The sequence below is a fragment of the Atractosteus spatula genome, chromosome 3, assembly GCF_055471065.1.
Source record: "Atractosteus spatula isolate fAtrSpa1 chromosome 3, fAtrSpa1.hap1, whole genome shotgun sequence".
NCBI classification, from domain to species: domain Eukaryota; kingdom Metazoa; phylum Chordata; class Actinopteri; order Semionotiformes; family Lepisosteidae; genus Atractosteus; species Atractosteus spatula.
This window is the reverse complement of record NC_142708.1, coordinates 70,111,918-70,127,500: the sequence shown is the minus strand read 5'-3', so window position 1 is coordinate 70,127,500 and position 15,583 is coordinate 70,111,918. Positions and strand designations below refer to the sequence as shown.

Below are 15,583 nucleotides of genomic sequence, written 5' to 3'. Positions count from 1 at the left end.
GTTGCGTTTCGTTCGCGGAAAAGAAAAGAAGAACAAGCAGCCTGGTCTCCCAAGACAGAATGAGGGTTTCCTAAAAGCACCAGCCCGGATTGTATGAGATGTCTAAGGGCCCATTTGTTTGGTGCTGTTGTTTGGGATGGCTTTACGGTGCCTTATGCCATTTTATTAGAAAGATCAGAGAGACAGAGTGAGGGGGAAAAATGGAGCAGTTTCGGTTCTTACCTGAATTCCCCGTTTGCTGATTTGAAGGGGGTGCCCCAGACCAACTGGCCGTTTTCTGTGTACTCACACAAGGGGCCATTCACCAGGCCTAACGTGGCCGTCACAAAGCTGTAGAGGGAGCCAATGACCCCCAGGGTGGCGAACGCAATGGACAGGAACATCTGGACGCAAGGACAGACAAGCAGGGGGAGACGGGGGTTAGCATTCAGCTAGCGAGCTGCCCCATGAAACCCTGTCAGATGCCGGGGTCTGCTGCCCGCTGTCCCGCAGAGTCACAGATGAGTCACAATGGGCACAGGGAGCTGCAAGCAGACTCAAAATCCTGTGGCTTTCTAGGACCTGGGCACAGTTCTGTGCAATAAAAATATTCATCAATGGTCAGTCATTCCACAGGGGACCGGTATTTAAAAGTAGAAATTAATATGTTTTCTCAATAGAATCTGACCGTCCTTCCCCGCTCAGCAGTCTACCACTGAGCCACAGGAGAAAAGCTTGACCCACAATTTGCAGATCCCCCGCCCAACAATCCCAGCCACTGTACTGCATCAAAACCTGTTGCACATCTCCACCTTGCCCTGCTCTGTGGTCCTCGTTCTCTAATATTCACTGATGACTAAGGGCTCGTGAAAATGAGACATGAATCCTGACTGAATAAGTTTTAATATTAAGGAAAATCAAGGCTCATTTTTAAAACTCAGATGTTTCTTTTTTCACTGATGACTAAACACTGCAAATCTAACGAGTTAACATACACTGGGGTGACGTTATTATTTAGTTAAAGTCTTACTAACATGCAAATTCAACAGCTTTGTAGCTGTGTCTGGTGGAGCTTTACTGTGCATAATGGCCTGCTAACATTCTGAGACCCGCATCTCTGTCCCTGTGTATTCGTTTGCCCTATTAAGGCACTGACAGTGGTACAACCCCGATGCCCTGACCACCACACCCCCGTCCCAGAACCCCAGGTGGTCTCACCCCACAGCGGTTGCCACAGCAACCCCGTTTCCCAGTGGCATGAATGTGAATGGCGGGAATCAGCACCTGTGTCAAAGAAGAGAGAGGTAGTGGTCAGTCGTGGTCCATAACAAACTACACACACTGGGGGCCCTGCACACAGCAAAGAGACCACTCACTGAAGTGTTGATAAAGACAATAGTGTTAATAGTGTTACTTAAATCTTCACAACAGGCACCATGGATACATACAGAGAGACAGGACGAGATCTGAACAGACCGACATAAAAGGAGAAAGAGGTCTCACTTGGAAAACAGATTATAATCTCAATACTGTGACATTAAACTTCAGTTTGATGATAATGCAGCTCAGGCAAATGTACAACTTCAGTCTGTGTTTCATGACACATTCCGCATGTCTTCATATCCAGGACTCTGAGTTCTCAGTGATTCCATGCTTCCACCTACTGTACCTTTCAACTAAACTTTGCCATCTAGCTACTGAATCCTACGAAACCAATCAGGTACTGCATGTTAGCAGTAACCGCAGGGCATCTTCATGAGAAACTGCCTAAACCCCTTATAGGGAATGGAATGAAGTTTGAATTGGAAATACTCTAAATATACTCTATTACTGTCATACTATTTTAAACAACTAAGGCTGCAATCGAACCCAGGACTCTGGAGCTGTGAGACAGTTGTCCTGTCCTCCACATCACTCATCATTACCAACATTTAACTAGATCTGTTCACTTTAAACCTTTATCTGAATAGAGAGTTCCAGTGATACTGCGGGTGGGGTGAATCATTAAACAGAGCCTCCAACTTTTATTTATCTCTCACAAAGAGCCCTATCACACACTGGTACTGCTTATCAGAGCTTCACTGTGGCATATTGCCAGCTCTGAAATTCCCGTACAGACTCCTTCGCCTTCTCCCCAGATTGTGAGCGGTAACTGAGCACTTCCCTCTGTCTTTGACGAGCTGGTTGGTATGTCTGTTGTATGTTCTGTGAAGCAAAAACCGATGACACTACCCATTTCAACAAAAATCACGTGTGAATACGATCCCCTGTCCTCAGTAATGAGAGCAGCGGTTATCTTTACAAAGAAGTGTCTTCTCTTAACGTCTGGTCAAGCAGAACAAGCTGAGACCACCTGGAAGGGGGTTTAAAACGCCTGTGAAACGCCTTTGCACAGAGAATTGTAGAAGCCTGCAACTAGCAGCCCAGCCTTGTGGAAAAAGCCAATTCCCTGGCAATGTGATTCACCAGTTACTTAACTGCTAACTGCTAAATGGGCTGGACGCCCATGATCTTCTGTCATAGGCTCTTCTTGATCTATAAGGTACATAATACTGCATTGAAGAACCTGGCTTCAGGAGAGAGGGATACATGTGGTTTTGTCTGAAGATGCACGACTCACTCACCATGATGCCCCCGCCAATCAGCCCACCCATGTATTTGACTTCCTCGGTGATCAGACTTTTGTTTTCGGGGTCTTTGCCCTGCACGTATACCGTCGACCAGCCAGGGAAGAAGAGGATGATGTTGCAGATGAGGCAGATGGCGGCCAGGGGGTACAGGGTGCCCCCGATGCACTTGGCGCACTTGCCCGTACACATGGCGAGCGAGGAGACCTCCCGCGTACGGCCCGCGGCAAAATAAACCACCGGAACGGGGCGCTGTCACTCGAACAGTTCGGCGGCGCAAGGCAGCGGGGTGTTTGGGTGGAGTGCTGGAGGAGTGTCGGCGTCGCGCAGGTTGGGACCCCAGATAGTTCGGCCCCTCTCTCGGGCCCCGCTGCGGTGGAGAATGTCAGAAAGTGCGGCGCCCCTGCTGTCCCAGACGCAGCTCGCTCTCCTGCTGCCAGTGAGGCAGGGAGTGAGGTGCAGCAGGTTAAATATCCAGAGAAGGCGGGGGCGGGGGATAATGACAATCGTTAACTTTACCCTGACTGCCTTATTCCACTCCTCCGCCTACGTTCCCGGTTTCCAGGGAGCATCCGGGAGGAATGAACTCTATCCCTGTGTTTAACTGTGGGACTGCCTAGTTATTTTATGGCAGGAAGTGAAGCTTGTTAAGGGCGAGAGGCAGGGTGGAGAGATGGCGAATTTCCTAGTTGGAGACATTATGCATCGAGGACACAGAACCGTCTCTCTCTCCCTGAAACGGGGCTGGCCTGTTTGATCGCGAAGGCAAATCATTTTGCTCTCCTGGCCAGCACCGTCTGTACCGGCCTGGGCACTGTGGAGCTGGCCACACGCGAATAAAGCAGGGGTCCGAGTCAGATTCCCAGGGGCCTCTGTTTCTTCCTGCTCCTGAGAACGCGGCAGCTGCCAGAACTGAAAGTGTTGCAAAAGGGGCTCTTACAGAGAAAATGATCGTTTCGTTTTTTCTGCATATTGTGATATTCCGGACAGCTCCGACCTGTGTTGTACTTCCGTAATTTACGTACTAATACTTCAAGCTAATAATATATTTTATTTACAAAGTGCCTTTCCAAACCCAAGAAGGCTGTACATGGCGATAGAAAAAAAAAAGTACAATGAAAGTAAAAAAAAATAAACAAGAGCATACAGGTTTATATCGATGGAATGTAGGGCAATCAGGCCCTGGTAAAAAAAAGTACGTTTTGAGTTTGGATCTGAAGACAGTCACTTAATTTTTCTCTCGTAGAGTCTGAGGAAGGGGATCCCATAACAGTGGATCAGCGACAGAAAAGGCACGGTCACCAAAAGCCTGAAATTTAGTCCCGGTACAGTGGGCAAAGGACCAGCCTGAACTGACCGGAGCCTGTGGGAGGGGATGTAAACTCAAAGAGATGTATGATGGGACCAGATTATTTAGAGCCTTAAAAATTAAGGTGGAGCGGTAGCACTGTGGCTAAGGATCTGTGCCTTGGGCTCGAAGGTTGCTGGTTCAAATCCTACAGCTGGTAGAGAAAACCTATTCTGTTGGGTCCCTGAGCAAGGCCCTTAACCCCACCTGCTCCAGGGGTCCTGTATAAATGGGTAACCCTGTGCTCTAACCCCCAGTGTCTCTCCCTGTCTTTGTGTCTTAGAGAGAGCAAGCTGAGGTATGTGAAAAGACAAATTCCTAATACAAGAAATTGTATATGGCTAATAAAGAGATCTTAGTTATTTACTAACTGGACACTTGATAGGTATCCAATGTAGAGACTTAAGTGCAGGAGTGATCTTACACTGCCAGGGTCTGGTCTGGTCTGAGTTAGAAGTCTAGCAGCAGAGTTCTGGAAATAATGGATAAGTGGCGGCTAAGCAGCAAATGAATAAGAAAATATGAATTAGTAATAACTGAAGATGTAACCATTTGGAAAAACCCATCTGGGTTATCATTTACCTTTGGACAACTTCAGCTCTGACACTTAGGGGTCTGGCTTGAACACCTGCTTTATCAGCATGCTTAATAAGGATCCTTGAAAGCTTAATGTTAATGCCATAAATTTGTCATGAGAGTTTTCGTAATCGTCCAAGGGTAATCTTAAAAATAACTTAATTGTTCTGCTCCTTGGTCACATGTTATGTATCCTATCTGTACGCAAAGGACTATCTATATCTGTGCGTTTATCAATGCGTCACATCATGAGAGTCCCAGAATAGCCACTTTTTATGGTCCATGGGCTCAGAAATCAACTGTTACCATATCAGTGTTCTTGACAACGCCAGAGACCTGTACTATGGACCTGCTCCGACCTTCACAGGACGGAAACAAGCAGTAAATCTCTTGAATAATATAAACAAAAAGCCTATAAACAACAGCAATGACTAAATTTCTATACTGGCTAGTATACAGACTCAAAAGTCTCTCTAGGGCTTGTATGCAGTTAATGCGTTGTTGCTGTCCCTGCAGGTCTTGTATGCAGTGTCAGAGGTCTCCATGGGATTTATATACAGTACAATTACAATTTGAGGCTGAAATGTTAAACACAAACACAGGTTTGTTTCCAGCCACACTGGCCTCTAATTCTCCCTCCAGCTGAGCTCTGAGTGTCAACACTGAAGCAAGTGCTTACTAAAATGGCACAAGGGAGGAATCTATGCCTGACCCTCTGCTTTTAGAAGCAATGAGACTGCCTGTGGCCTCTGCAGGACAATGGCTTTCAGTAGCTCAGGTGTGCTGTGCTCGCAGGGGAATACTCCAATGGCCTGACCTTCTAAAACATTTGCTTCTAAACCCTTAAACTAGCTTTTTTTGGCCAGTAATCAAAAGGAAAGGTCATTTCCTCCATCTGTCAACAAACCTCCTGTCCAGTCCCATGGTGAACGGACAGACACTGCCCCCCCTTGCTCTCCTTAAGGCCAGTGACCCCAGGGAGCTGACAATCATACAGCAGCTTAAAAATAAACCAGCAAGTGGCCTACTTTATTCCAACCCATGGGCCAAGGGCTGCGTCTCCCCCGATCGATTTTGTGACACTGTTATCGCCTTTCCTCCCCTGAGACACATTATGACTACTGAGATAATTATTCTAGCAGTGTGACTAATCATCATTCTACTGTGCTTACATCAACGAACAAGGGGCACTGTTCCATTAACAGCTTCCTCAAACCCCCATCCCCATGGTCTCAAACATGCTCATCAATAAAAAGTCAATGAACAAACATGAAAACAAACACATTTCACATTCCAGTTTCAATATCCCAGGAGAAACCTTTAACATCACCCTGTCCTACAGCTAATGACAACACCAGTTTCTGCGGGAGTGTGTACCCAGTGCACCTTCCTCCTATACTGTGTTTATCCATGGGGTGGTTTTGTCTTTCTGTCCAGCAGTGTATTTGTGTCTCAGCGTGAACCAGCACTGGATTCTGACCTTGAATACACTGTTCTAGAGCGATTTCACCTCTCTGATAGTTTGCAGCTTGAGAAAGGGAAAAAATCAACCACGTATAAGACAGAAATGATAAGATCACTTTATTAGCCATATACAATATTTTGCATTAGGAATTTGTGTTGAGGTGTTTCATTTCTAATCTTTCGGTTCGTTCCGTTCGTGCTCCCCAAGGAAAGAGATGGAAGAAAAAGAAAAAAAGCACAAAAAAGATTTAAAATCCAGTCCTCCTCCCCACAATCCTGAATGACATGAGAGCTGCTCTGTCAGGCTGTACCAGGCACTGTGCGCTAATAAAACACACCCAGTCTGATAACACAGCAGCAGAGAGACCAGAACAGAACTGCTCTCACCTGTCACACAGTACCCGTAACAGACCTGTGTCCCACTATCACACAGTACCCGTAACAGACCTGTGTCCCACCATCACACAGTACCCGTAACAGACCTGTGTCCCACTATCACACAGTACCCGTAACAGACCTGTGTCCCTCTGTCACACAGTACCTAAAGCAGACCTGTGTCCCACTGTTAAACAGTACCTACAGCAGACCTGTGTTACACAGTACCCGTAACAGACCTGTGTCCCTCTGTCACACAGTTCCTATAGCAGACCTGTGTCCCACTGTCACACAGTACCTTTAGCAGACCTGTGTCCCACTGTCACACAGTACTTATAGCAGATCTGTGTCCCACTGTCACACAGTACCTATAGCAGACCTGTGTCCCTGTGTACCCATAGCAGACCTGTGTCCAGCTATTACACAATACTTATATACACGTGTGCTCACCTGTCACACAGCACCTATAACCTCACCCATCTGCTGCAGAGTGCCTGTAACACACCTCCATAGTTCGAGTCAGCTATGGAGATGCAACATGTGGCTACTCCAGCCTCTCCTAACTGATCCCAAATCCAGCCATTCCTCAACCCACCACCTGCTGTACAGCCCAGCACTGCTGCTGTCACTGAATCTCCTGAGAGATTATTGCTTGGGAGAAGAAAATGGCACTCCTCTTTTTAGTTTCAGTACACTTGTCTGCCTGTTGTACAACAGACTGTATAAACAGGCATGGTTTCAATTTTAATTGGGAAAAAAAATACAAAATCAGCACTGCTGCTATTCTTCCACAGATTTATTAGTGACCTGCTTGTGTGGTTTCAGATATTATATCTGTTAAATTAAAAGGTGTGGAAAAGGTCTGTTGTGTAACACTTGTATTGTAAACTGAATAACAGATAACATTATTCATTGGCATGGTCTTACAAATTCAAATTCAGCAATACGTCACCCTTGTGTTCAGCACAAAGTGCGCCATTTCTAGCCCAGAATGACCCGGCCACAACCCGAACAGAACTCTGTCACCTCTCCAGCACCTGGAGGGCTTTTCCACGCTGATACATTCCATCAAGCCTTTCTCCTCAGGCCACATATTAGTGACTCCAGTTTCATGTCCTTTCTGAAAGTCTCTACACTTCAAAGCATCATGGGAATGAGCCACACTGTTTTCTAAGATAGCGGCCCACGTCGAGACAAAATCTTCAAGGGCTAAGGCTTCTACCAGCAGCTGAACCTGAGCTGTTAGTTTGTCTGACAGGAAGAATAACTAGATCAGTGTGCTTGACGTTATATTTACAGTAGTTCAGGTGGGCAGATGCATCAGCATGCGTAGGCTGCAAAGGAACAAGTAACAGGTTTATTCCATGCTGGAAAAAAAGAAGAAAGAAAACACAACGTTTCGCACTGCGAAAGCAGACATAATTCTGAAACTACGGACTAGGTGGTAAATGTTTTATATAAGAAAAACAGTTCAATCGGGGGGTTCAATCAGCCCAAGCTATATAGAAAAAACAACATTGTGTTTTCTTTCTTCTTTTTTTCAGCATGGAATAAACCTCTTACTTGTTATATTTACAGGCCATGCTAATCGTCTGGGATTGAGATACCAATGAGATGACAATCAGCCCGCTGTGTCACGCGGCTCCCGTGTGATTCGGGCGCGAAGTGTCCTCCGAGTCCAGTTCATCCGAACAGCGCTGGGGTTCTCGGTACACCCTGAAGGGGGCGCCGTGGCCCGGGATGACGACATCGGCAACCTCCAGCACCTCTCGCCGGCTGCGCTCCTGCAGTTCGGGGTTCTCGCTCACCTCCCGCCACCCGTCCTCACCCGTGTGGCGCTCGAACAGGTCCCCCGCCACCAGCACCACACCCAGGGAGGTCCCCCGAACTAGCACACTGACATCGCTGCCCGTGTGGCCGGGTGTGGGCACTATCGCCACCTGGTGGTTAAAGAGGGGAACGGCTCAATTGCCTATTGAGAGAGAAAACAGCAATTCAACAAACTGGGTTCTGTCTGCCCAGTCCATCCCTGGCTCATCTGATTTCTTAATCAATTAGGTTGAAGTGACTGATCTGCTGAGCTCTCGATTCCTGGGAAGAGGGATGAGTTAGAAACTAGCCCTAAACTTCAGCAGTTCCAGAATTAAGAATGCTGATTTAGGAGTGCCTGATGCAGTCATTCCCACATATTCCCACCTCACTAACTGGTCACTAACTGGTTAACATCTGTTAAGACAGTAATCAATTAGGAAAACAGCTGTTTGCTGAAAAAAAGCACTGCAAAAGCAGACATAATTCTGAAACCACAGACTAGGTGATAAATGTTTTATATAAGAAAAACAGTTCAATCAGTCCAAGCTATAAAGATAACATTGTGTTTTCTTTCTTCTCTTTTCAGCATAAAATAAACCTATTACTTGTTCCTTTGCAGCCTACGCATGCTGCATGAGCTACTTCAAGCTATAAAGAGCCCAGCTGTATCATAACTGAGCAGAGCCTGAGTACTTATTGAAGACTTTTTCTGAAGCACTCCAGGATGTCAGAACCGATCGGGTGGAGAGTGAAATCGCACAGCAGGTTAAAAAACAGGCTGGGCTCACATGCTCGTCGATGGCGTGCGGCTGCCTCTGCGCCAGCTCCGTGCAGAGATACCGGTCCCCCTGGCATACGTCAAAGCCCACGACCAGCGTGGCGCCAGGGAAGAGGCTCAGGTTGCCCACGTGGTCCGAGTGCCCATGGGTACACACCACCCAGCCCACGTCGCCTGGGCCGAGCCCCCGCTCGGCCAGCCGCCCCAGCAGCAGATCCCGGTCCCAGGGGCCCCCGGTGTCCACCAGGACCACCCTGGGCCCGGAGAGGAGGGTGATGGTGCCGTCCGCTCGCGTAGAACCGTCGGGCTGGGGGTGGCTGTAGCCCTCTTTCAGAACCGCCACCGAGTATGGTGTTCCAGGGATCTCGGGCCCACCCAGAGGCTCGGTTCTGATGGAGAGTGGGGTAGTCTGGGCCAGGTCCATCTTCGCTGTTGCCCATCCCTGACCAGCCATGCTTGAACCCCTTATCTTTCTCTCCGGAACCGCCTGGTCAGCCCCCACCTCCTGCAGAAGGACAGGGTGAAAATAACAAGGACCTGACTCCCCCTGGGAAACACCTGACACCGGCTAACGACGGACTGCTACCACCACGGATTTGTGGCACAAAACAAATGTTTTTAAACATCGCCCTCCATCTCGTTCATCCCCCCGAAAAGGACCGCCTCATTCCCGACTTCTCTCAGCCTGGTGTGCTTTCAGGTCGTGTCACAGAGGGGGCAACCAGAATTCATATTAGAGCTGAAGGCAAAATAACTACGCTTAGAAAATTCCAAATGGTAAAATAAGAATAAAAACTAAGGTTAGTTCTTAGTGGATGAGGATAGTTCAGCAGTGCCGTCCGCGTACACGCTCATTTGTTTCAGTATTAAAGTACCGTGAAAACGGTGTCCTGTCCGTTTATCTGGGATCTAATAGAAACCCTGTATTCTCTTCGCACTCCAAAATATTGACACGGGGGCTCGGGTGGATAAAATAAAGTTACCCGGGGTTTAGCGATTGCACGTGTTCGCTGTTACACTGATTTTACCGGACAGATCTGAAATGGCAGTCATTTGTCATTTTCGCAGAGCTGCTGAGGGGCGCTACAGACTTTTATATTTTTTAAGAAATAACGATTAACCACCTCCCCCAAAGAGAACACTCACAGCGACCAAAGACGATACAATGCGACTCGAGTTTCAACCCTGCGCTTCTCCTGGTTTCTACGGCGAAGCAGGAGAGACAATTTCCCTTCCGGCGGAAACGCGATTCTTCAGGTCCCCAGTCGCGCGAGGCATGGTGGGATACGGAGAGATCCGTACACTCTTTTGCCTCATCTTCACAATGTAACACTTATTCCTCTCAGTTTAAGCACTCCTATAACAAAAGATCTCAGTTTATCACGTCATTCCCATTCGAATACCGAGAGTCCCCCTTCCCCAGCACTTTCATGTAGTTTTTACAGACAATACTGACTTCACTATGGAATAAACCTATTACTTGTTCCTTTGCTGACTTCACTATGCTGGCCAGACCACGATACTTCATGGCTGAACACGACTGTGGGTGTAGGTGGCTATGACCGAGTGCGCTGAGAAACTGGACACCCAGCCAATCTTTGTGAGGATTCATGAATATAATCATTAGAAAGATTGGTCGTTCTCATTCATTTCAAGCTCGAGTCGTGTACATTGCCAGTCCACACCAACCTGGCGACTGGGCAGTGTTCACACTGGAGCACCGCTCAGTGAAATAAAATACAGTGAAAGGGAAGAAAATAAAGTGAAAAGATGGGAACCACTAGGATTCAAGTCTTTATTTATGAATGGATGAGAATACAAAAGTCATACAAAAAAGAGCATTCATCTTGAGTTAACTCCCCCCCACACACACAGTTAAAAACACTGAAAAACCAACAATACAAGACTAGAGTCAGCTTTTGTTTTATTTAAAGGCTGACTAATAAAAAAGGGGGATATCTTGAAAACTGTGACCCCCAGGCAGCTCTCAAAGTGAACACAACCTGTAATATGAGGTCCAAACTGTTCAGATCCACGGGCCCACAGAGCACAGTCCCTCATCACAAGAGCTGCTGCAACAGGCAGGAAAAAAGCACCACAGCAGAGACCCACTCACCTGCAGGGGGACAGTCTATACATTTTCAGGCCTTCTGAACTTCACACTTCCTAACTGAGGTAATGACAGCCTTACTTGGACCTGTTGAGTGCCTTTCTCCAGTCCTTCTGGGTCTGGAGATCTGTTAAAACCTGCAGGATTGAAGGTCTCCAGTGTACCCATGTCTTACAGTGACAGGCCTGTACTGTGATGTAGAATGTGCAGTGCCACACTGCAGTTTTGTTTGAGTTTTCTGTGACTCTACTTGATCTTACACAGTTATACTACATAGTTTTACTGGTCTCTGCTGTTCTGCTTCAAATTGAACTGTACAATACTGTATTATAGCACTTTTATACTTTATCACTGCATTCTGTTGTAAATCACTAGGCTGCACTGCAATGAAAAAAAAATATTGGATCAGATGGTAGCTGTAGCATACTGTAATCCGCTGAACTCAGCTGTACTGTAGCACATCCATAATATAGTAATATTGTGTACAAAAACAAAAGGTTAGGTATTTAACTCCACTATACCAGACTGAACTGTTATGATATACCACAGAACTACACTGATCTACTCTGAGACTGTACCAAAACGGAATATAAAATTGTAATCAAACACACTGTGCAACAGATCACTGCACTGAGCAATATGGTGCTGTTCTATACAGCCTTACAGGAGCCCATCACAGCCAATACCTCACACAGGTAGCCTGTGCCCCCTGCTGCACTAGAATGGATATTATCATTAGAGTTCAGTCAGCAATGCAACACTTTTTAAAATTCTACGTTTAGCACATGATTACACTTTCTGAAACACAAAGAACTGGCACCCACATCCTGACCAGGGGTGAGCAGAGTTTAAACTGCACCGGAGTACCTACAGTGGAGCCAAAACCAGGTTTCATTCTCACAGCACTGAAAGAGAGAATCCAAAACCCATCACACTACTGTTTTGGAACTTTTGCTTTTCAAGACATTCAGTCAAAATGAGAAGAAGTGTAACAATAAAAAAAACAGGCTTACTAAAAACTGTAACAGGCAGTTGCAGGAAAAGGTAGCAGCAACTTTCTCCTTCAAGATCTCACAGCGATCACGGGGACTGTGTTTGGCTCTAGCTCACTCTCATCTCTGCATGACTGCAAGTCTAAAAATGAGCATTTTAGTTCATTTAATTTAGTTCATTGAGAGCAATCAAAAATCACCTCCTCATATTTGTAGTGTTGGGTGACACAGCGGCAAGTGAGTGATTGATGCTGTAGTGTAGCTGTAGTGTTAAATGACACACTAATCCAGTCTCTGATGTGGCAGTGTAGCCAGTCCTTGTGTTTGGCAGCAGATCTTATATTGGGGATAGAGTCCATCCATCTGGGTATAATACCATTCCTGAGAATATGTATGGCCCATAGCGTCGATATTTGCTCATCTCAGAGCTCCCCTGCATCCCTTGAGGTGTGTGCTGCCCCTGACTCACTGCCCCCGTCACTCTTCTTCTCTGTATTCTCTTGCCCTCTCCCACCTGCGCTTGCGGTCTTCTTCTCCGGAGTTCCCTTCTTCCCCACGTCGCCTTTCCACATCTCCTTCAGGCAGCCTGCCGGAGAGGGGAGAGGGGTCACATGTCAATGTGTGGCAGTGGCCTGGAGTTCCTCTCGGCGAGATTCTGCTGTGGCGCGTGCATGCTGCAGTGTCTGTAAGAGACAGTGTGCGCTCTCACCCATGTCAGAGCCCTTGAGGACGCGTTTCTCACACAGGAAGGTCTCCAGTCGCTGGTCCTGATGGTGGAAATACCAGTCCTCCACGACATCTTCATACTGCTCCAGCATCGTCTCGCACTGCAACACAACACCAGTCCACACACAGTGACACAGTCCTGTACAGCACCCTCATACTGCTCCTGCAACACAACACCAGTCCACACACAGTGACACAGACCTGTACAGCACCCTCATACTGCTCCTGCAACACAACACCAGTCCACACACAGTGACACAGTCCTGTACAGCACCCTCATACTGCTCCTGCAGCACAACACCAGTCCACACACAGTGACACAGTCCTATACAACACCCTCATACTGCTCCTGCAGCACAACACCAGTCCACACACAGTGACACAGACCTGTACAACACTTTCACACTGCTCCAGCAACACAACACCAGTCCACACACAGTGATACGATGCTGTACCATCATTATCATAATGCACTGCAACATTGACACACAAAGGAACTGCAGCACAATATAATAAAGGAACACTCTACAACACCATGCAATACATACCACAACCACACAAGATGACTGCAAACAAAGACAACGCAGTGGATGCAGCCCACAGCGCCCCCGCCATCACCCCCTGCAGGTACCTGCTTCTTCATGTCCGACACCTCCACTGAAGGCTCGTCCCACAGCTCATAGGGGAGGCCCAGCTCCACCTTCACGCCCTTATTCACCAGGTTCTTCAGAGTCATCATGGTCTCACTGGTGCCCTGAGACAGGAGCGGAAAGTGAGACCAAGAGAGGGGAGGGCAGGACCTTCAGCGTTTATTAACCAGAGACTGACTGACCTTGGCATATCGCAGGCTGCCCGGCCTCTCGGCATGGACGTTGTACTCCAGGATGCCCTGGCAGATGTTGTCGATGGCCTCCGCCAGGCGCGTCTCTCTGGGAACACGTACACACACAGCACACGGGCACAGCAAATGTGTCCATCAGGAAAGGGGTTCGGGCTCAATCGGCATCACCTCCGCCCCCCTCCATCAGGAAAGGGGCTCGGGCTCAATCGCCATCACCTCCGCCCCCCTCCATCAGGAAAGGGGCTCGGGCTCAATCGCCATCACCTCCGCCCCCCTCTATCAGGAAAGGGGCTCGGGCTCAATCGCCATCACCTCCGCCCCCCTCTATCAGGAAAGGGGCTCGGGCTCAATCGCCATCACCTCCGCCCCCCTCTATCAGGAAAGGGGCTCGGGCTCAATCGCCATCACCTCCGCCCCCCTCCATCAGGAAAGGGGTTCGGGCTCAATCGCCATCACCTCTGCACCCCCCCCAGCCTTCGCCCTGTCAGCACCGTACTCACGAGGTGTTGTATTTGATCTTGCGTTTGCGTTTCCCTGTGTCCAGCACCTCGCCGAGCTCCAGCACCTCCTTCGACCGGCTTGTCTTATCCAGAGAGGCCTGCAGCTCCACTGTCAGGAACTTACAGACTGTGGGTCATAAACACACAGAGACACAGCAGCACTGACACACTGGCCAGAACCACAGAGACACAGACACAGCAGTATTGACACACTGGCCAGAACCACAGAGACAGACACAGCAGTATTGACACACTGGCCAGAACCACAGAGACAGACACAGCAGTATTGACACACTGGCCACAAGTACAGAGACACAGCAGTACTGACACACTGGCCAGAACTACAGAGACAGAGACACAGCAGTACTGACACACTGGCCAGAACTACAGAGTCACAGATACAGCAGTACTGACACACTGGCCACAAGTACAGAGACACAGACACAGCAGTACTGATACACTGGCCAGAACTATAGAGTCACAGACACAGCAGTACTGACACACTGGCCACAAGTACAGAGACACAGCAGTACTGACACACTGGCCAGAACTACAGAGACATAGACACAGCAGTACTGACACACTGGCCACAAGTACAGGGACACAGCAGTACTGACACACTGGCCACAAGTACAGGGACACAGCAGTACTGACACACTGGCCACAAGTACAGAGACACAGCAGTATTGACGCACTGGCCACAAGTACAGAGACACAGCAGTACTGACACACTGGCCAGAACTACAGAGTCACAGACACAGCAGTATTGACACACTGGCCAGAACTACAGAGACAGAGACACAGCAGTACTGACACACTGGCCAGAACTACAGAGACACAGACACAGCAGTACTGACACACTGGCCACAAGTACAGAGACACAGACACAGCAGTACTGACACACTGGCCAGAACTACAGAGACACGGAAATGCCTGTTGAAATGCAGTTTGGGTGATTTAAAAGGCTCTACTACCAACCTTACACTTTTCTGTATAAAGTAAAGCTTGTTACAGTGTGTTACACTTTTCACAGCTGTACTCTTCCCTAGCAGTAAAGTAAATGGACGCACAGTACTGTATTGCGCTATTATTTGCCAGTATTTTAATGGAGGGGCTGTCTATCCCCGTCTTTCAACTGAATTAAAGACAGAGAGCCAGCAAAGCTCGTCTCTGTGCCCAACTCACCTTCGCATTTATTAGGCAAGCGCTCATCCTCCTCCCCAGCGGAGAAGCTAGGAAAAAATAGCACAGCGAGCAATATAATTTTCATTATTTAAACAGCTTCTTTTGAAAAATAAAGCTACGGTTCTACTGTGAGGGATACAGCCACATCGACATGTCAATATAGTTAACCGCACAGTGAGGGCAAAGAGCATGCGCACTTTAGCATGTGTGGGTACGGGATTGGCAATGAGTCTGCGCATTGACACTGTTTGCAGAGTACAGGTCCTGGAA

At 47.9% G+C, this 15,583-nt stretch overlaps 3 protein-coding genes across 6 annotated transcripts in view; all 3 read right to left on the bottom strand.

Annotated features, from left to right (window-relative positions):
- The window catches only part of tm4sf21b (transmembrane 4 L six family member 21b), a 4,150-nt gene extending 1,103 nt beyond the window's left edge, over positions 1 to 3,047 (bottom strand). Inside the window, exons 1-3 of the mRNA XM_088912345.1 lie at positions 2,604 to 3,047; positions 1,198 to 1,263; positions 223 to 383 (exon numbers count right to left, since the gene is read on the bottom strand). Of these exons, the coding sequence (XP_088768471.1) occupies positions 223 to 383; positions 1,198 to 1,263; positions 2,604 to 2,798 (422 nt within the window). The 5' untranslated portion in view covers positions 2,799 to 3,047. The remainder of the gene's footprint in view (positions 1 to 222; positions 384 to 1,197; positions 1,264 to 2,603) is intronic.
- Positions 3,048 to 6,099: 3,052 nt separating this feature from the next.
- On the bottom strand, positions 6,100 to 10,166 carry mblac1 (metallo-beta-lactamase domain containing 1). Of its 3 annotated transcripts, XM_088909855.1 has the most exons (4): positions 10,106 to 10,166; positions 8,970 to 9,464; positions 7,977 to 8,309; positions 6,100 to 6,193 (listed from the first exon to the last, which is right to left on the bottom strand). In XM_088909855.1, the coding sequence occupies exons 2-3, from the start codon at positions 9,411 to 9,413 to the stop codon at positions 8,004 to 8,006; spliced, it is 750 nt and encodes a 249-aa protein (XP_088765981.1). In that variant the 5' UTR covers positions 9,414 to 9,464; positions 10,106 to 10,166; the 3' UTR covers positions 6,100 to 6,193; positions 7,977 to 8,003. The 3 variants fall into 3 exon arrangements, with proteins under 3 accessions (XP_088765981.1, XP_088765978.1, XP_088765980.1); XM_088909852.1 differs by having other exon boundaries at positions 6,100 to 8,309; XM_088909854.1 differs by lacking the exon at positions 10,106 to 10,166 and adding an exon at positions 9,835 to 9,885 and having other exon boundaries at positions 6,100 to 8,309.
- Positions 10,167 to 11,985: 1,819 nt separating this feature from the next.
- cnpy4 (canopy FGF signaling regulator 4) lies at positions 11,986 to 15,489 on the bottom strand. Of its 2 annotated transcripts, XM_088910043.1 has the most exons (7): positions 15,314 to 15,489; positions 14,129 to 14,255; positions 13,620 to 13,716; positions 13,419 to 13,541; positions 12,771 to 12,888; positions 12,576 to 12,647; positions 11,986 to 12,203 (listed from the first exon to the last, which is right to left on the bottom strand). In XM_088910043.1, the coding sequence occupies exons 1-7, from the start codon at positions 15,396 to 15,398 to the stop codon at positions 12,133 to 12,135; spliced, it is 693 nt and encodes a 230-aa protein (XP_088766169.1). In that variant the 5' UTR covers positions 15,399 to 15,489; the 3' UTR covers positions 11,986 to 12,132. The 2 variants fall into 2 exon arrangements, with proteins under 2 accessions (XP_088766169.1, XP_088766168.1); XM_088910042.1 differs by lacking the exon at positions 11,986 to 12,203 and having other exon boundaries at positions 12,354 to 12,647.
- Between the last annotated feature and the right edge of the window lie 94 nt (positions 15,490 to 15,583).

Bases quoted from the DNA above. Each gene is read 5' to 3' on its own strand.
- mblac1 (XM_088909852.1), bottom strand. From the start codon at position 9,413: ATGGCTGGTCAGGGATGGGCAACAGCGAAGATGGACCTGGCCCAGACT. The intron at 8,310-8,969 runs GTGAGCCCAGCC...TTTAACCACCAG, and splicing joins CGCACGCCATCGACGAGCAT to GTGGCGATAGTGCCCACACC.
- cnpy4 (XM_088910042.1), bottom strand. From the start codon at position 15,398: ATGAAAATTATATTGCTCGCTGTGCTATTTTTTCCTAGCTTCTCCGCT. The intron at 13,717-14,128 runs GTGAGTACGGTG...ACGTGTTCCCAG, and splicing joins AAGATCAAATACAACACCTC to AGAGACGCGCCTGGCGGAGG. The intron at 12,889-13,418 runs GTACCTGCAGGG...GTTGTGTTGCAG, and splicing joins TGTCGGACATGAAGAAGCAG to TGCGAGACGATGCTGGAGCA.